This window comes from Zingiber officinale, chromosome 2B (assembly GCF_018446385.1).
Source record: "Zingiber officinale cultivar Zhangliang chromosome 2B, Zo_v1.1, whole genome shotgun sequence".
Classification (NCBI taxonomy): Eukaryota; Viridiplantae; Streptophyta; class Magnoliopsida; order Zingiberales; family Zingiberaceae; genus Zingiber; species Zingiber officinale.
Genome location: NC_055989.1, coordinates 152,547,997 through 152,566,969, shown reverse-complemented (window position 1 = coordinate 152,566,969; position 18,973 = coordinate 152,547,997). Strand labels below are relative to the sequence as shown.

Genomic DNA, 18,973 nt, shown 5'->3' with positions numbered 1-18,973 from the left:
TTGCCGGGTCCTCACCCTCTTTCAAGTTTTAACAGCCTCAACTCCACTAAAGTCTTGAACCATCTCTTTGTCTCCCACAATTCCAAAGTCAAATTTCTTACAACAAATTAGGGACGAGTGTTTTCAAACTAGAGCCTCTCAACCCTAAATACTTTTCAATTCATATTTTCCTAGAGTTCAATCTTGTCTACTCTCCCCTAAACCATCTATATTAATGTGGTTCACTACATGCAAAGTCAATGTAACTTGGAGTTGACCCACAAGTTTATAAAGTTAAGCACAATAGAAAACGTCAACAAGAACGGGCCTTGGCATAGAAACCAATGTTCTTGTTGAGCTTGTTGTTTAAGTTGGACGTGATTTGGTGACCCACTTATCTAGATATGATTTGACTTTGGAATCTAATGAGTATATTTTAAATAAATACATAAAAAAATATGGTTGGAGGAACTCTAAGAGAATAGATTCCGGACTTCAACAAAGCCATTGAGCATTAAGTGAAAAGTCAAAGAAGATCATATAAAAGATTACAAAGTTTGTGTTTCTTCTCCAACATTTTGAGTGGAGGGGTCCCTCAGGGCTATTGTAGGATTTTATATGGAGGATTCTTCTTTAGTTGATGATTTAGTTAGAATTAAATCTTAGTTATTAATTGATTAATTAATAAAAGAAGCATCATCAATCAAAAGAACCTTTTAGTTGAAGTGGAAAGTTTTGAAAGTCTCTTTATTTTTATGACAAAAAGGTGGGAAAAAAATTGATCATTCATTCTATGTATTGTTTGAATTAATTTTCTTAGGTTAAATATTTGGAAACAAAAAAGCAAGAATAATATAAAAGATGCAATAAATCTATGAAAATGTCAAAAAGGCTTGTTACTTGTCAATTTACAAACCTCTCCAATAATTTAAAGTATTATGAAACTAAATAAATAAATTGTATCAAGACCTTGAATTCACCTTCCAAAACTATGATTGTCAAAATTAAATAGTTGAATAAACTATTTGACTGACCAATTCAAATTTAATGGTTTTCTAGATCAATTGTTGATGTTATTTGACTAATTCCTAACCCATTGAGACTTCCACTCTACAAGATTTAAAGTACAAAAAAAACTTTCTTAATTATTTGAATGTCTATAATTATCATTGAAATGTTTTATAATAAGAATAAAAAATGACAATTTATTGCCATTTGAAAAAAAAAGAAAGAAAAAGGACGAAGAGAATCTTTGATGATGAGGATGAACTTATCCTTACAGCTCCTTCAAAGAATCTCTCTTTTATTCCTCAAAGTTCTAGTTTAAAAATTGAATTAAATAATATTTTTTTATTAAATTGAATTATCTTTGCCTTGATAAATTAATCACCTACACTTAAAAAAACAGTAGTTTATTTGTTTGTTTTTTATTTATAATATTATTTTATCATGAGTTTTATTTGACAATTTTCGTGTAAAACGTTGTATTCGTGTTACTTGTCGTTTTAGATTTTCGATCCGACATATCGGCGAGTCGGCGCCGGGCAGTATCGGTTTCGTTTCGCCTCATTGTAACATGTTACAAACGGAAACGGCTCGTCGCATCCGGTCCATTTCTTGGCTGACTCGAACCGGTCTGTCTAGTCTCGCCTGCGTATAAAATGGACCGACGTCCCCTTCTCTCTCCGTCGTCGCCCTCGTCGTCGGAGAGATCGGCAGAGGGGGAGGGGGAAGAGTCGTGGAGGTGAACGCAGATGGGGTCGGCTGCGACGGAGGTCGGCCTGGATCTTAAGCTCTTCGCCATGAGGAGTGCCGGCGGCTTCCTCGAGGAGGCTGCGTCTGCTGACGACGGCGGGGTGGCCAAGTTGGAGGAGTCGGTGAGGAGCTTGCTGGAGGAGCGGAAAAAGATCGAGGTTTTCAAGCGCGAGCTCCCCCTTTGCATGCTCCTCCTCACCGAAGGTGCCTAATCTCTTCTTCCCCCTTTCGAGTTTTGAACCCTAGGCAGTAATTTCGGTTCGAAATTTGGAGTTTTCAGTAGTTTCTAATGCGGATTTTTTTGCTGGGAAGCAGTGATTGAGCTGTTGGGGAAGGAGCTCGAACGCTGCCCGGGAGAGCGACTCAGGCACAGCTTCAAGGAATTCATATCCATTCGGAGCGATTGCGAAGTGGAGGGTGGGAATGGGATGAAGCTTGAAGCAGATTGCAAGGATAAGACACACTGGATGAGCTCCGCCCAGCTCTGGAGCTCTAATTCTACCGCCGACGACAAGGTCGACGATGATGGCAAAAGCATCGCGGATGAGGTACTAAAGAGGAATCTTGAGCGGCGTTTTCTCCGATTTGATGTTTCTTTTAACAGATAAGTAATTTGGTTTTGGTTACAGAGAAATGGAAGGTCGGAACTCATGGAGGAGAAGGAGATCGATTGCTCGGAGTCCCAAAGCTACCATTTTGCGGCCGGATTCTTGCCGTTTAAGAGCTCAAAGGAGGCGTCGAAGCCCTCAACGACGCCGTGTGATCTCTCTCTTCTATCACTCCCCGCCGTCAAGGGTTCTGCCTTCCCCATCTCGGTCGACGAACACTCCGACAGTGGCTCCGGCGCCAAGCACTCCAACAGAGCCCCACCGGCAACCGGCGGCGCGCACCTTAGCTTGCAGTTGCAGCATCCTCCGAGGAAGACGAGGCGGTGCTGGTCGCCGGAGCTGCATCGCCGCTTCGTCCTCTCTCTCCAGCAACTCGGTGGTCCTCAAGGTAAGATTTTTAGATAATTAATGATCAAAAGCTCCATTTTTTCACCCTCTTTCTGCATCAATCAAACAACTTCCACCATCTGATCACAGACTGTTTATGATTCAGTGGCAACTCCAAAGCAGATCAGAGAACTGATGAACGTCGATAATCTCACCAACGACGAAGTAAAAAGCCACCTCCAGGTACCTTCCCACCTCTGCACATTTTCCTCAAAACTTCCATTTTTCTAGCACAATTATTCCTAATCTTCGCAGTTAATTCTTCATTCCTGTTCTTTCTCCAGAAATACAGATTACACATAAGGAAGATGCCTAACGCCCCATCAACTGGCACCGACAAGGTAGTTATATCGTTGAGAGATCTCTGGACTCACCCTGAGAACTGCAGTTCCTTGACAAACCGGAGCACTGTTTGTATTCCCCAATCTGGCTCTCCTCAAAGTCCACTTCAGTTGGCCATCTCCGGCGGCACCGGCGGAGATAGCTGCGAGGAAGATGACCGGAAGTCGGAGAGAAGCTTTAACTGGAGATCCTGAACAAAAATTTACAGCTGAAGCTTAGAAATCTGAGAAGTGCAGTTGGAAGAGAGGATTGTTGTAGATGTTCTAGTATGTTTTGTGGCTCTACAATATACATTTGGAGCAAGATTAATATTATGGAGAAGAACAAGAGCAATTTTGCCCAAATTTTTGTTTTGCATGGAAAGAAAGAAAGAAAGAAAGAAAAAGAGCATCTCACATATTTGTCATTTTATTAGGAATAAAATTGAAGAGGGGCTTAGCTTAACGGTGAAATGATCTTGTGTGATCCGAAGTTCATGGATTCAAGCAAGTCACGAAAATAATCTCTAGAATAATATTATGTACGATAAATCCTTTTTCGAGATCCTTATTAGCAGGAGTTTTGTACATCAGACGCATCATAAAATTAACCTCCGTGTTTAGTTTTTCACGGAGACCTCAAGCTTCTTCAACATAGCCATTAGTGCCTTCAAGTTTCCATTGATCATGTTGTCTCCCTTACCAACAAAAGCACATCCAAGAATCTAACAATTTAAAATACTTGTAATTTGGAGATCAAATTTTGTGAATCATCTTCATTAACCTTCGTGTTTAGTTGTTCACCGATACTTGTAACAATCTTTACCTTATGCTTCTTCAACATAGCCACGAGTGCCTTCAAGTTTCCATTGATTATGATGTCTCCCTTACCAACAAAAGCACATCTAAGAATCTAACAATTTAAAATGCTTGTAATTTGGAGCTCAAACTTTGTGGCCCATCTTCGTTAACCTCCGTGTTTAACGAAGATTTGGTTGTTCACCGATACTTATAACAATTCTTACCTTAAGCTTCCTCGACATAAGCGATGAGTGCCTTGGAGTTTCCATTGTCATGATATCTCCCTCAACAACAAAAGCTCATCTAAGAATCTTACAATTGCCCGTAAGACAAATTAAGCAAAAGAGTGGCACAAACATACCTTAACTACACAACCCTAGAGACCGTCAAACTAGCGGTTATTTGAGAGAAACGAAAGATAGTTATCCCGTTGCTAAAAGAACCCATTGTTGTCCCAAGGAAAACTAAGTCACCCCATCTAACTTTCCCACACTCTTGCTACTCTATAACTCCATTGACATAACCAAATTCCCCCTTCTCCTTCACTCTAATTTTGATGAAAATCTTATACCCTTCACCATCAAGTTAAGCCTAAGGCTAATATGCCATCAACTATGTTCATTGAGTGTTGAGACATGCTATAGGAATTGTAATTGTCCCATTTAATAAATGAAAGTAACATGCATGAACTATCCATGATTATGTCGAGCATATATGAAAGTGATATTATAATTTAATTAAAAAAAATAAGAAACATAATCAAATTATGTCGAGCATATATGAAAGTGATATTAAAATTATATTAAGTTAATTAACATTATTATTGGCATTTAATTAATATTGAACCTTTTAACCTTGCTCATGTGATTAACACTATAAATATATAAACCAAATCCACTAAATTAAATTGAGAAAAAAAATCAATTTAAATCCAAACAAATATACATATTAATTGATTAAGCTTTTAATATGAATTTTAATATTTTAATATATTTCAATTCAAATCAATTCCACTGCGAAACATATTGATCGATATCCACAATTCTATCAAAGTCCACATCATATAATGTGGATAAATAAAAATAAATAAAAATATTATTCTTGATATATTTTTTGTAATTATTATTTTTTTAATATTTTTTCCCCTAAAAATAAGAGGTCAAGCTCATCATCTTATTTTCTCAATTGCTAGCTGTTGGGGATCTGAAAGGCAACCTCCCTCCAATATCTCCTTCACAATGCCGGATTCCTTGGAGATCTAATCATCCATCCAACAAGGTCACAACTAAACCCTAATCTTCTTCTTCTTCTTCTTTTAAATTTAGATTTTTTTTCCCCTCAATTGTCAATTATGAGATCTAAGAGGGTGGTGAGTTAATTAGGATCTCGATTTTCAAGGCAAAGATTTTGTTTTGGATCATGTAGTTTCTTCCTTAGATCTATCTGAGATCTTCTCAAATCTATCTCTACTAATGAAACCCAAATCGTGGCTATAGATTTCAAAGCAATCTCTAGCTACCATAGATAGATTTTGTTTTCCAAAATTAGCAAAAAAAAAAATTCCTTTTTTTTGTCAGTGATGATGTTAGGAAACCCTAACCCTAAGACTAGGTACAGCGCTAGCTTCATGTTTCGAGTTCTTTCTTCTCTTTGGGCAGTCGTCGATCGGATCGGGGCAATGTCGAGCTCGTCGTCGTCGCCGTGCGCGGCGTGCAAGTTGCTGCGGCGGAAGTGCACGCCGGGGTGCATCTTCGCGCCGTACTTCCCGCCGGAGCAGCCGGAGAAGTTCGCGAGCGTGCACCGCGTGTTCGGCGCCAGCAACGTCGGGAAGCTGCTGAAGGAGATCGTCCCCGAGCGGCGGGAGGAGGCGGTGGCCTCGCTGGCGTACGAGGCGGCGGCGCGCCTCCAGGACCCCGTCCACGGCTGCGTCGGCTACATCTGCCTCCTCCAGCGCCACCTCGGCGAGATCCAGCGCAGCCTCGCCGAAGCTAGGAAGGAGCTCGCAGTCTTCCTCGGCCCAGCCGCCGCCTTCGCGCCGTCTCCCTTCCTCCCTCACCACCACCTCCACCACCACCACCACTACCACCTCCAGCACCGCCCCCTCCCGCCCGCCGTCGTGCCGTTTGCCGAGATGCAGCCGAACGCCAACGCCGCCGCCGGTGGCTTCGTGCAGCATCATCACCACCCGTTCGACGATTGCATGATGGCCGGAGGCGAAGCCGGGCCGCCGCAGCTGGTTGCTTTCCCCGGTTCCGACCAGATCGAGTTCCCCTATGGAATTGAACAATTGAGAGTCAGGGAAGGTGTTAATTAGTCCAATAATTATATATAATTAATTAATTAATTAATTAATTCCCTGTTGTAACTGGAGAGATTAATTAATATGGTTAGTTTCCTCTGTAATTAAGTTTATTATTTAGCTTCTTATTCTCAAAAGTATCTCTCTAATCAAACCAATTGTGTAAGAACAAAGTTTAAGATGTTTGATCTAATTAAACTATTTTTTTTCCTTTTCTTTCATTTAAATTCTCATTATTTTATAAAAGGAACGTAATTAAAGAATAATGAAACTTTTTCTATATAAAAAAGGGAATAATATATCATTGTTTAGTATATTTGTTCTCACAAAAGTATTATTGCCATTCCAACTAATAAATTACCCAATTTGAAAAAAAAATCCAAGTATATATATAATTAATTATATCAAGATATATTACCCAATTTGAACAAAATACCTCATTGATGTCTGACATCCCCGTGTAAAGGATAGCTATGTTCGGATTTTCCTCCGATCCTCCCATAATTTATTCTGTTCCAGAGAGTGATTTTCCTCCGATCCTCCCATAATTTATGTTATTTCAGAGAGTGTGGGGTCATCCTAGAGAAGTCGATAAGGTGATGATTTCACCTTTTTACATCAATATCAAAAATATAAGTTATTAGCAATAGCACAATTTTTTACTTAGCCTATTAAAACTCATACCTTCCACGCTCAAAGTCCAGCTCAGTACTTCTCATCGAGTTCAATTAAAGCTCCCTCAACTCTAATTTTGTGGATCGGTGTCCCTAGTTTTAGGATTAATTATAAATTCAAACCTACTGAAAATGAAAATTAATGAAGATTTTTGGTTATAAGATTGAGTCAGAAAGTAATAGATGTGAAGGACTTAATTCAGACGGAATGCATGGTTTTTTGTCAGCATAATCTTTTGACTTTGGTTGCGATAAATCGATCTGTGACTTGTCCTTTTGGTTCTCATGACATATATATATATATAGCTAGTTCGATAAAAGTCTATGACTTCCATGGTACTCACTCACTACTCATCAGACAAAACAAATCATGATCGATCATCATTCATAGTTGCTGCTGACGATGATATATGCAGTGCAGACACATGCAGCTTTTTACAATCATCGTAATTAATTATATATCATCAGTAATTCTAATACATTTAATTAATTCAACAAGAAAGAAATTAAGTAATGGAGACGATCGATAGATTGATCGATTGACAAGGAAGAAACTAGGAGAATACAGGCATTTTCAAGTAGTAATTAAGCTCTGATAAATCTATACGTTTAATTTGAAGTCGATCTTTAAAATATTTATAGTTTCTTTAAGTGTTTTACCACTGCATTACATTAGTAGTAGGAAGTTTGAAGATGAAGAGAAGAATTTTGATTTTAAATAGTTATTTGATTATTTTTTTTTTTTACTTTAAGAAGAGTTCTTAAAATCCCCCTTTTGTGGATATTTTTTTCTTTAAAATCGTGTGTTTTATATATTGTAGTTGTAGTCTTCTCTCTTTTGTCTATTCAATACAAATTTTATTAAGTGTTAGAAGTCGACCTTTAAAATATTTATGCTGTTTGAAATTTTAACCTGAGTCTCTTAGATTTTTTTTTTTTAAAAAAAAATAATTTAGGTGTCCGATCACTCTCCTTGAAGAATTAGGGGATCTTTTGCCTTCCCATGCATGGAACCATGAGGATGGAGAAGAAAAGGAGAGTTCTCATTTTGAAAATTTATTTGATTTTTTTTCTTTGAAAAGAGTTTTAAAATTCCCTTTTTCTTTGAATTTGTGTCTTTTCTCATCTATTCTTATGGCAATCTTTGTTTTTAATTATATAATATATTTTAATATTCAATAACAATTTAATCAAGTGTTAAAAATAAAGATAATAATATGTAAATTCTTGGACCATTCATAGTCATAATAGATATTAAAGTTACTAAATGTAATTCTAATAGGGAAGTAGTATAAATCCGGACAATGATGCAGTGGTTGGACTCTCGAATAAATAATCAAAGGATTTAAAGTTGGGGTCTTAGCTACGACGCATTACAAGAGAGTTTCCCTTTGACGAGAAATGGGTCTAAGAATGTTGGCAAATGAGCCTTCATGAGTACTTCCGTTGGATCATAAGAGATCGAGATAGAGGGTAAATCTCGATGCTTTAAAAAAAAAATCTTTTCTTTGGTTAAAACTCGAGTGCACAACGAAATAAAATAAATAGAAAGACAAGAGACAAATTTATTGTTACTTTAGTTCGAAACCTTCGACGACTCATATTAAGGCTCACGATTGTTGATCGTTTTCATTAGGTAATCCATTAAATAATCAAATGATATTACAATGAGTACAATATGCAAGTGAAATAAAGTATATACCGACAACAAATGAATACGAGATGAAGTGTAGGTTGTCGGAAGCCTCCCGGCGTGGTAGTAGTCACAGCTTGTGTGGGTAGTGAATGAGCATAGTAGAAAATTAGAAGGTAGAAGTTATTCTTGGCTTGGAGCTCGAGAGCTTCTTTTATAGGTCTCGTTATGTCAACTGATAAGATGTTCCGTCAACTGAACCGATCTGTCGACTAATCCTCTGTTTCTTTCTTGTTTGCTATGATTTGATCCGTTCGATCATGAAAATCTCATTGTTCTGTCGACGGAACATAATTTCTCTGTTGACTAAACATCTTTTTGTCATTTGTACTCTGATTTGAATCTTGATTAATTCTGGAAATATTGATTTGTAGACTGAACATTCTTTCCCGTCGACGGAACCAAAAATTTCATTTACTTTCTGGATCGAATCTTGTTGTTTTGGTTTTTCAGGGATTCGTCGATTGAACATTCTTTTCCATCGACAGAACGATCCTACAAAAAATAGATTAGAAAATTTATCTTGCAAAATAGAGTTAGAGCAAATTTTATCCTGCAGAACCTAAAGTTTGTCCCTACTGGAACACGACCTCACTGCACTCCCTTCAAAAGCTTACCTCACTCACCTACCAAACATCTAGTCTTTTAAACGTGTTTAGACTTTTCTCTGCTCAGTATCTGATCACCTGATCCCCTTTGACTTTTCCTGTAATACTAAATTATAACAACAACAATAATAGTAATGTAAAATAGTATTGGTAAAACTATACTTAGGTTTACCAAAATTTACTAGTCATGACTTTTCACGACCTAGGGTTCTATTATTTGATTTCACTTATCAGGACTTTCACCACGTAGCTCCACTCACTAGAGCCTAGCTTCACTCACTAGAACTTTCACTTTGCTTAGAGTTCACTCACCTGAGACTTTTCATTACCTAGTATTACCTCCCCTAGAGTTTCCCTCTTTACCTAAGATTGCTTCCCCTTAGGATTTTTCTCTTTACCTAGAGTTTTCCTTTTATCAAGCATCATGTCAACTTGACCTATTTAGGCTTGTTAGTCACTTGGTAAATTATTCACCATTTACTAGTCATCTGGTCAATATATATTGACCTATCTCTAGACTTCATACTTGATTAGGTCAATCTTGACGTTTCATTAAATATATTGTTAAACAAATATCAAAATCTTAATGATTGATTGTATCAATATTTTCTGATTTATCCCGGTTCACTAGATTAGTATATCTGAATTATAAAAAAGAAAAGGAAAGTAGTATAGATGGTAAATATAGATAAATGCTTATAATCTTTTATTATACATAAATTTTTAATATTTTCCAATAACAATATTTTATACAAGGTATTAAAATACTCAATTAAATTTTATATGTATCAAAATATGTTTTATAATTTTTAATATTATTGTAAGTTTTAATATTATTTTTTTTCTCTTAAATGAATTTCGACCAAAGTTCGATTGTATAATAAAGATAAAAATTAGATGTTCTTTTTTATCGTAACGACCCTAAATATTTGGAATTAATTTTGTAGACAAATTATTGGATTTTAAGCAAATCTGAAACCAGTTGCAATTTAATCCGTTAAAGTCAACAAGCCTAACCCTCGTCCGTCGTCTCTCGGCTCGCATCGTAAATTTCGACTGGCGGCGCCGACTCCTCGACTCGGCCGCCGCAGCTCCCCTCCGCCACCTGCGCCAACTCCGGCATCCTAATTCTGGACGTATCATTCTGAGCGAGGTGGTATCGTCGACCGACGTGCCACTTTCTCTCTCTTGGTGATTTCCCTTCGCTTCGTATTCTCGTTTCGTCTCAATTTTTTTTCTTCTTGTGGTGACATTGGATGATTTGGACTAGTTATTAGGATTCTTGGCTGTTCTTATCCGGATCGAAAGTTCAAAACTTGTCGTTTGATTTATTTCGCTGATGCTTTTCTGTTGCACAATCAAAATTCATTCTTTTGTTTATTAAATTTATTTAGAAAGGTTATCCTTGTTTGTGTCACAGATTGGAACATACGATCTTGATCTTTCTCTCTCGTTGTCATCAATTGAGATGGGCAGAAGTAAGTATATCCTTGTCCTACTTGAATATTTCAGATTGTATTTCCCTTTACTTTTTCATGAAAATTTCAATTCCATCAGTTATGATCCGATTGTCTACTTCGCTTTGACAGAAAATTTGAATCCAAAAAGCAATGCATTCAAGCGGCAAGAGGCTTTCTTTAGGGAAAATAAATCTCAAGAAAGGCTTGGTGAGTCGTTTGTCAATCCTTCTTTGTTATGTGTTGCTTGGGAACAGCTGTATTATGTTATTGGTACTTGTTTGCCTTTGATCCAACAGAGGCAATTGGTCAAGAGCATAGGCTTTTGATGAGGGACAATCCATGTGAACCTTATTCACCCGTTGAAGTAAATGATTATTTTGGCCGCTCTGTTGTTGCTGCTGATACTTCTCCTTCCTCGACCAGCTTCTCGCATTATAACAAGTACATAGATGATCTAAGCCTCAATAGGTAAAATTTATTTTCTCAATGAGATGTCTATCAATCTCCAATTTATTGACGAATTCTATAGTGTTTTCTCTACTTATACATGTGCGGCTACTATAATTGCCTAACCATGTTTAATCAATGGAGGACTGAATGACATTGTGATCAGCTCCATCTGTAATGTATTTTTTTTTCCTGATAAAACTCCTCTCTTGAATTTGTTTATAAAACCCATGCAACCACATTATGGAACTTTATTATTCCTTCAACAATTGGATGATCTATGATGTATGGATGTAGGGAAAACTTAAGCTGTTAAAGTTTACATAATTTGTAATGCTTCATATTATTTTATGACCATTCTAAAAATCTTTCCTAATTTAAATAACTAGCTACTTCTATCTTCAAATTTTCAAAAGTTAGTGTATCTGATTATTAATTTTTATGTTTCCGAATCTAGGGTCTCAAATAGAAAGAAAGCTTTGGAAAAGCTTGTCATGGCATATGAAACTGATGTGCTCACTGAGTTTACAAAAAACAAGTAAGATTTTCCTTGTTTCTTATATATGCTATCTTTAAGAACTGTGCTAATGAAGTTTATCTATTTATTTCTTCCATGATTTTTTTATCATTCATTATCCTTTTTTTTCATTGAGATTCTTCAGTTCAACCTAATTATTTCATTTTTCTTGTTAATAGATACATTACATTATCATATTGGTCCTCAAAATTAATTAAAAAAGGCACAACAGCTGAATCTCATTTAGCTTGCCGTCTCATTGGTTAGTGCCAATACATATCTTCTTGTAATTGTTTTTTCTCTTATTTATGAATAAAATTAAATCATGTTTTTATATATATAGGTTTACTGGCAGTCAATATTGACTGCGAGGATGCTTCACATGAAATGATGAAGGAAACAATTACTCCACTTTGTGAAGCCTATAAATCGGGAAGCAAGACTGTGAAGATACTTGTATGAAAGTACTACTTTTGATGTTTATGTGCCAATTTTTTCCATAATACCTTATTTTATATTAATCTTAGTTTTTCATTGTAGGTATTACAATGCATTGCGATGATATGCTCTTTTGGTGCAATGGATCCAGATGAACTGCAAGATTCTATGAATTTTTCATGGGAAATTTTCTATCCTAAACCCACTGTATGTCTCAATAATAATGTCTGTCTAAACAGTTGGATATAAATCTATTGTTGTTTTATTTAGTTCATCAAACCATACCATTTCTAATTAATTAAATGCAGGATCAACTCGGTGAAACTCATCCTGCTGTGTTATCTGCAGCACTATCTGCTTGGACATTTCTCCTTACATTTGTTGATGAGTGGAGAATTCATCCTACAAACTGGAAAGGGTATATATAGATATAAATATATAACAAACAATTCTTCTTTTATCTAGTTATATATTTACATGTGGTTTTTCATACAATTTAACATTTTCAACGGCACAGGTTAATTTCCTTTCTCTACACCCTAATGGAAAAGGAGGATCAATCTCTGTATGTGTCTATTGCAGAAGTTTTAGCCCTTATTTTAGATATGGACAGACTATATAAATTCTCTGAAGAAAATTCTTGTACATCAATCGACTCACTAAAAAGTCAATTGTCTGAGAAATTCAAGAAACTCCCTAAGGAGCCTAACAATGGAAGCAACACAAATGCTAAAAATAGTGAGGAAGAGTTTCTTCAGGGTATTCTCTCGTATATTGAGGTAATCCTCTACGTCTTTATGATTTGTCAATTGTTATACACGATTCATAAAGTGATCGATACCAAGTATCATGTTCTCTCTCTAGAATGGTGCTTCAGAAGAAGTTTACACAAAGATTTCAAAGAAGTACCAAATTCCAAGGGTGTCAACTTGGAAGCAAATTTTACAGGTTTGGTTTGTCTTTGCTTTACATTTGCTAAAATGGCCTCTCTCACACATGCATATGCTCTTTTTCTAATGAAGACCTTTATCGATTTTATAGCTAAGGTATGTGGAAAAACTTCTTGGAAGGATTTTTTCGAAACACATGAAGGTGAGTATTTGATGCGTAACACAAACAAATTTCCAATTATGTTTTTTGAAAAAAAAAACCTTCTTCTACCTTGTTCCTTTATCCATTAGAGAAACTATCGACTACTCGATGCAATGAGGATTGAACAACCGATTATAGAAAGGCCATTGCCTCAACCAACTGTGAGCTATTTTCAATTTGCTCATGACATGTTGGTTTATTTTCAAGAATTTCATTAGAATAAATTTCATTTTACATGTAGGTTTTTGGAGAATTTGATCTGGACCAGAAGGCTAGAACTCAGTTGAGAAAAATGTCTGCTCAGGTAATGTGTACTTAAACTGTCTGGTTTCGTACTGGTCAATTCTTGATTAATCCATTCGTTCAACCAATGAGTTGGTGACTTCGAGCTTTTATGATTCAATTTCCAGTCTATTTTTCTCAACTCTCAGACACAGTCTCATCATGCTGACTTCTTGTTAATTTGCGACATATCTTCTCGATTCTAATTTATGATAATCAACTTATTGGTTGCCACTACATTTTGTGCAGAGGAAACAATCCTTGTTGTTTCAAGATCACTTTGACATTGAGGATTGAGCAGGCAAACTCAGAAAGACAAGAAGACTCTTTCCCTTTTGTGCAATACCATCTCCAAAAAATTTTATTTTATTTTCTATATTTCTTATTATTTTTTTCCTTCTATTCAATGTCAATTATTTCAATTCTTTCTTGCCTTTATTTTTACACTTCTAAATGTTCTGATAAATTGGAAAGTCATATTGATAAATTTTTATAAAGAATTAACTAGTTGAGGATCTATGATGGTAAAAAAAATAATAATGAACCAAATAATGCTGGATCTACAGAATTTTTTTTATCAGCTGCTAAAGTAAATCAAGTTCCTGTCTGTGACGGACGATTTAGAAGTTCAGTATTTCATGGTTGCGTATTTCATTTTAAAAAAAAATTTATAAATGCATCGTAATCGGGGATCAAACCATAGATGTTACTTTGTTATTTACCAAAATACATATCTTTTCAAGTGTAACTTTTGTTGTACCCTTCTGACAATCTGACTTTTTTTATTATTTTTTTTCTTCATTATTTTTCTCTCTTCTCTTTTTTTTCTTTTTTATCGGCATATAGAATATATGAATAACATTATATAAGATTTAATTAATTTTTTAATAATATTTTAGTACATTTGAAGAAGTTAAAATAAATAATGGATAATATATTTGAGCTCCTTAAAATCTTAGAAATTCACTATAATCGAAGCTCTCTAGGTTCATCAGTGGGTTTCGATCAAAATCCACTGATGGACTTAGAGAATTCTGATTGTACTCATTTCAATTTCTATGGATTTATAATGTTACACAGAGTTTAAATACGATATTCATTATTTATTTCGACTTTTTATATATGTTGACATGTAAAATAAAAGAATCGTAAAAATGTCCACGTCAGGCTTGATATGGACATATTAGGCCCGACGAGGCCTGATATGATTCTAAATCAGGTCCCACTGATGGACCTAGAGAGCTCCGATTGTACCTATTTCAATTTATATGAATTTCTAAGATTGCAAGGAGTTCAAATATGATATTCATTATTTATTTCAGCTTTTTCATAAATGTTAACATGTAAAATGAAAGAATAACCAAAAAAGCTCATGTTGGGCATGATATGGAATTATATCAGGCCCGACGTGGACCTGATATGAAATCATATCAAGATATCAAGCTCATGTCAGGCCTGATATGATTCCATATCAGGCTCGACGTGGGTCTGATATGAAATCATATTAGGATATCAGGCCCACGTCGAGCATGAATGATTTCATATCAGGCTCAATGTCGACCTTTTTGATGATTTTTGATTTTATATATTAACATCTATGAAAAGTTGAAATAAATAATGGACATCATATTTAAACTCCTTGCAACATCAGAAATCCATAGGAACTGAAATGAGTGCAATCGGAGCTCTTTAGGTCTATCAGTGGATTTTGACCAAAACTTACTGATGGACTTAAAGAGCTTCAATTACACTCATTTTCAGTTCCAGTGGATTTTTGAAATTGCAATGAGTGCAAATATGTTATCCATTTTGACTTTTTCAAATGTATTAAAATATTATTAAAAATTGACTAAATTTTATGTAATGTTATTTATATGTTGCATGTCTTTAGAAAGAGAAGAGAGAGAAAAATAGTGAAGAAAAGAAAATGGTAGAAAAAGTCGTATTGTCAAGAGGGTAAAACATGAATTGCACTTGAAAAGGTGTGTTCTTTGGTAAATAGTAAAGTAATGTACACCTTTTAGTAAATTTAAAAATTTAGATACGCTGTTTGATAAATTATCATAGATATTTAGGTGATAATTTAACACCTTCTTATTGCACCATAGTCCTGTGTTCACTCTTAATGATTGTTTTTTTAACAATTGTTACAAAATAAAATTATAATGATTTTATTTTTTTTAAAACTATTTTTCTTTATGTTCAAATATTTATCAATTAAAATCATTAAGAGAGATAAATTAATTAATATGTAAAACATAAAACTCTAAATTTGAAAAAAAAAGTTTTTTAAAATAAATGTGAAATGCTAAAATATATATTTAATTCGGTTAATGGCCCTAAACTCTCTCTGCAAAGTTTAGGACATATGTCAAAAAGAATATTTAATTCGACTTATTAATTTATACCAATTCAGATAATAATTTTATATAATTATAGTCAATTAAACTATATATATATATATATATATATATATATATATATATATATATATATATATGATTTTAAATATTTTATACCTATTTATTAGATTATGTATCTACATATTTACTACATAGTCATACATATAAATGATTGATCGATGTATTATATATAATGATCAATTAAATAGAAAATATATTAAATTTTAATTTAAATAATACTAAATTTAATTTAAGTAAAATTATATCTCATTATTGATTTTTTATATTTATATTTTACCATGTACATAAAAAAATGTGTTCATATGAACATACTAAATTTAGAAAAAATTATATCTCATTATAAACTTTTTACATCTATATTTTATTACATACATAAAAATTATATGCATAGATAATGTATTAATTTGAATTTAAATAGTACTAAAATTAAAAGGAGTTATACCTTATTTTATGTGAATGATATCTCTTTCTAAACTGTTTTAATCTATATTTTATAATAGTCCCTCAAAATATGTGCTGCTTAGATTAATTAGTATAAATTTGGGAGTTAAAATAAATATTCTTTAACATAGGACGGACAGTAAAATTGAAAATTTGAAAATTTGCCTATTTAATTGCAGTCTAGTGTGAAAATCATTCATAAAATAATTAGGTAATTTTCTGAAAATGGCCTATAAATGATTAAGAAAAGGGGCCATATTCTGTGACTTTTTTAACCCCAATTTCGGCGATCGACGGCGAAATCCGCGAGTTCTCCGTCTACAAGGTTAGATTTTTCTACTCTCATTCGATTTCACTTCGTTTGCTGTTGTTTTTCCCTTTTTTTTTGATCGATCTTCGTCCGGTTGCTGCGCTCGTTTTCTTTGTTTTTTTTTCCAGTAGGGTTCTTGTGCACTCCGGCTTCCATCTTGGAAATTCGGAACGATTTGGATTAATCTAGGGTTTTGAGGCCGTTTGGGTTGTTCTAGATGTTTATCTCTTACCTCAAAGTCGATCGCTGTTTTCCTGATCCGTTTTGTCCATTTCACAATCTCTACTACGTTCTGTGCAGACCCATTTTTGCGAGTTTGCTAAACGCTTAAGAGATCGAAATGGCAACTTGCAAGCAGTTCTCCAGAATCGATACTTCTGAGCTCAAATCTCAGCTGTTCAGGAAGCTTGGCCGCCAAAGAGCAGAGAAGTACTTCTACAACCTCAAGAGATTACTCAACTCGAGACTCAGCAAGTTGGAGTTTGAGAAATTGTGCTATAGTATTCTTGGGAAGGAAAACATTGCCCTCCATAATTTGTTCATCAGATCAATCCTTAGCAATGTTTGTCTCGCGCTTGCTCCGCCTAGTAGAGAGACTGTTACCGGAAATTCACGCACGTCGAAAATTTCCAGCATTGGCGAAAGCTTCCCTCCATCGCCTCGGAGGGGAAGATCCATAAACAGCAGGGACCGAAGATTAGCTGAGCGGTCTAGCCTTCTCGGGCCTTATGGAAAAATTCCTCCGGGACATGTTCAAGAAGCGACTAATTCTTGTGATTTACAAAGGTCGAGAGAGCAGCAAAGTGCCCCGGAGTTGATATCTATCGGCAGCAAAGCACTAACATCTGTGGAAGATGGGGAAGAGGTCGATCAGTTTCGATGTAGCCCGAGTGTTCAGAGTAGAAGTCCTTTAAGGCCTCCCATAGGCGTTCCGGCAACTGCTGGCGATCGTTCTTGCAAGTCTCTTCGTTGTGGCTTGGCATCGAGCTTTCGAGTTGGTCGGTCGAATATTCTCGAGAGCTGTTATCGTACTTCAGAACTACCAGATTCAAGGGCCTTGAGGGGTTGGTTGGAACGGAAGTTGCAGGTTCAGGGTCTTGGTTTGTCAGTTGATTGTGCTAATGCATTAAATCATGGAATGGATGCATTCTTGAGGAGGTTGATCAAGCCTTGCGTGGACCTTGCTAAAGCAAGGCGTAGTAGTTCGAATAGGATGAATCGAGCTGAAAGAAGTACTTTGCCTAATATGAAAGGTCTATGGCAAGCGCAAACATCAAGTGGGTGCTATTATATTTCTTCGCATGATTTCCAATTGGCAATGAACATGGATCCTGATTTACTCGGAGGTGATTGGCCCCTACAGCTCGAGAGAATGCGCCTGCATTTTTCAGAAGGTTGAAATCTGACTCACTTATTCATGGTGATTCCGAACAATACAAGTTGAGGATCCGATTCCTCTTGAAGCTTTGAATACTGATGACGCAATAATATGCATCTAATGTGTTCACAAGAGTGAAAAGGAAATTCTAGGCATCTGAATTTTTAAACCCACCAGCATCATGGAACATGGCATAAAGGATAATGACATACACCTCCTTTATAGGTTTGTGCTGATTTCTTGTGATGGATCTTTTTACATCCTTGTCAATTAGGCTGTAAAAATTTAAATTGGAAAGCATTGCACAAGAAATTTTAAGTCCATAGTGATTTCTGAGAATGAGCTATGCATGTAAATGATATGTTAATTTTCACCTGTTGTTTCATTTTTGAAACTATACGAACCATTCTATTTTAATTTAATGAGATCAGGATATTCACTACATTTCTATTGAATTATCTATAGCAATCCTTTTGTAGAAAACTTCCTGTATTGAATGAATTAAATGATGATCATGGTAAAGTTAAAAAGCTTATGAACATCTTTGACTATGTTAAAGTCATATTTGTTTATATCATGACACTACAAATGCTGAAAGAGGGTTTAACCTAAACGAGACTGCATGCGATATTCCAAAGAGTACCAAGTATCAATGTTTCTATTTGTTGACAAAATAACTCTAGACAGCATTGAGTTAAGTAGCAGGATGCAGACTAAGTGCATATTGGGTAGCTGTAGCTGGATATGGAGTACTTTCTGCAGCGACCATTTAAAACAAAGGTAATATGAATTCCAATAATCTAGCGTCATGCCGACACAGTTTTGAATTGGTATCAACCTTTTGATTTCCTACAATTTAGTTTGGCTGCTGATATTATAACGAGTTCCTTGCATTTGATGGGAGTTCTTGCCGCATCCAAGTGAGATCAACACAATCTTTTGTTTTTGTTTTGCTTCATTGATAAGTAGGGAAAATGAATCAAATGTTTGTGAACAAGCTTGGTATTCAACTTGGTAAAACTTATTTATGTTTGTTCAATACGTATAAGATCGATTAAATG

The 18,973-nt window shown here is 35.3% G+C and overlaps 4 protein-coding genes across 4 annotated transcripts; all 4 read left to right on the top strand.

The window, feature by feature from the left end:
- The first annotated feature begins 1,648 nt into the window (after positions 1-1,648).
- LOC122047930 (myb family transcription factor EFM-like) lies at positions 1,649-3,515 on the top strand. Its single transcript, XM_042609467.1, has 5 exons — positions 1,649-1,938; positions 2,050-2,282; positions 2,364-2,730; positions 2,836-2,912; positions 3,014-3,515. The coding sequence occupies exons 1-5, from the start codon at positions 1,734-1,736 to the stop codon at positions 3,263-3,265; spliced, it is 1,134 nt and encodes a 377-aa protein (XP_042465401.1). The 5' UTR covers positions 1,649-1,733; the 3' UTR covers positions 3,266-3,515.
- A 1,531-nt stretch (positions 3,516-5,046) lies between these two features.
- On the top strand, positions 5,047-6,164 carry LOC122048879 (LOB domain-containing protein 25-like). Its single transcript, XM_042610394.1, has 2 exons — positions 5,047-5,128; positions 5,509-6,164. Exon 2 carries the CDS (start codon positions 5,529-5,531, stop codon positions 6,162-6,164), a length of 636 nt encoding a protein of 211 aa, XP_042466328.1. The 5' UTR covers positions 5,047-5,128; positions 5,509-5,528.
- Positions 6,165-10,131: 3,967 nt separating this feature from the next.
- On the top strand, positions 10,132-13,877 carry LOC122049677. The gene is made up of 15 exons (XM_042611038.1): positions 10,132-10,315; positions 10,545-10,602; positions 10,714-10,791; positions 10,881-11,052; positions 11,489-11,569; positions 11,728-11,810; positions 11,892-12,004; positions 12,089-12,193; positions 12,295-12,404; positions 12,504-12,765; positions 12,851-12,934; positions 13,028-13,078; positions 13,168-13,239; positions 13,320-13,382; positions 13,610-13,877. Exons 2-15 carry the CDS (start codon positions 10,593-10,595, stop codon positions 13,655-13,657), a joined length of 1,332 nt encoding a protein of 443 aa, XP_042466972.1. The 5' UTR covers positions 10,132-10,315; positions 10,545-10,592; the 3' UTR covers positions 13,658-13,877.
- Positions 13,878-16,424: 2,547 nt separating this feature from the next.
- Positions 16,425-18,251, top strand: LOC122047929. Its single transcript, XM_042609466.1, has 2 exons — positions 16,425-16,549; positions 16,835-18,251. The coding sequence occupies exon 2, from the start codon at positions 16,875-16,877 to the stop codon at positions 17,931-17,933; it is 1,059 nt and encodes a 352-aa protein (XP_042465400.1). The 5' UTR covers positions 16,425-16,549; positions 16,835-16,874; the 3' UTR covers positions 17,934-18,251.
- The last annotated feature ends 722 nt before the right edge of the window (positions 18,252-18,973 follow it).

Bases quoted from the DNA above. Each gene is read 5' to 3' on its own strand.
- LOC122047930 (XM_042609467.1), top strand. From the start codon at position 1,734: ATGGGGTCGGCTGCGACGGAGGTCGGCCTGGATCTTAAGCTCTTCGCC. The intron at 1,939-2,049 runs GTGCCTAATCTC...GCTGGGAAGCAG, and splicing joins CATGCTCCTCCTCACCGAAG to TGATTGAGCTGTTGGGGAAG. The intron at 2,283-2,363 runs GTACTAAAGAGG...TTTTGGTTACAG, and splicing joins GCAAAAGCATCGCGGATGAG to AGAAATGGAAGGTCGGAACT.
- LOC122048879 (XM_042610394.1), top strand. From the start codon at position 5,529: ATGTCGAGCTCGTCGTCGTCGCCGTGCGCGGCGTGCAAGTTGCTGCGG.
- LOC122049677 (XM_042611038.1), top strand. The intron at 12,766-12,850 runs GTAATCCTCTAC...TTCTCTCTCTAG, and splicing joins GTATTCTCTCGTATATTGAG to AATGGTGCTTCAGAAGAAGT. The intron at 12,935-13,027 runs GTTTGGTTTGTC...TCGATTTTATAG, and splicing joins CTTGGAAGCAAATTTTACAG to CTAAGGTATGTGGAAAAACT.
- LOC122047929 (XM_042609466.1), top strand. From the start codon at position 16,875: ATGGCAACTTGCAAGCAGTTCTCCAGAATCGATACTTCTGAGCTCAAA.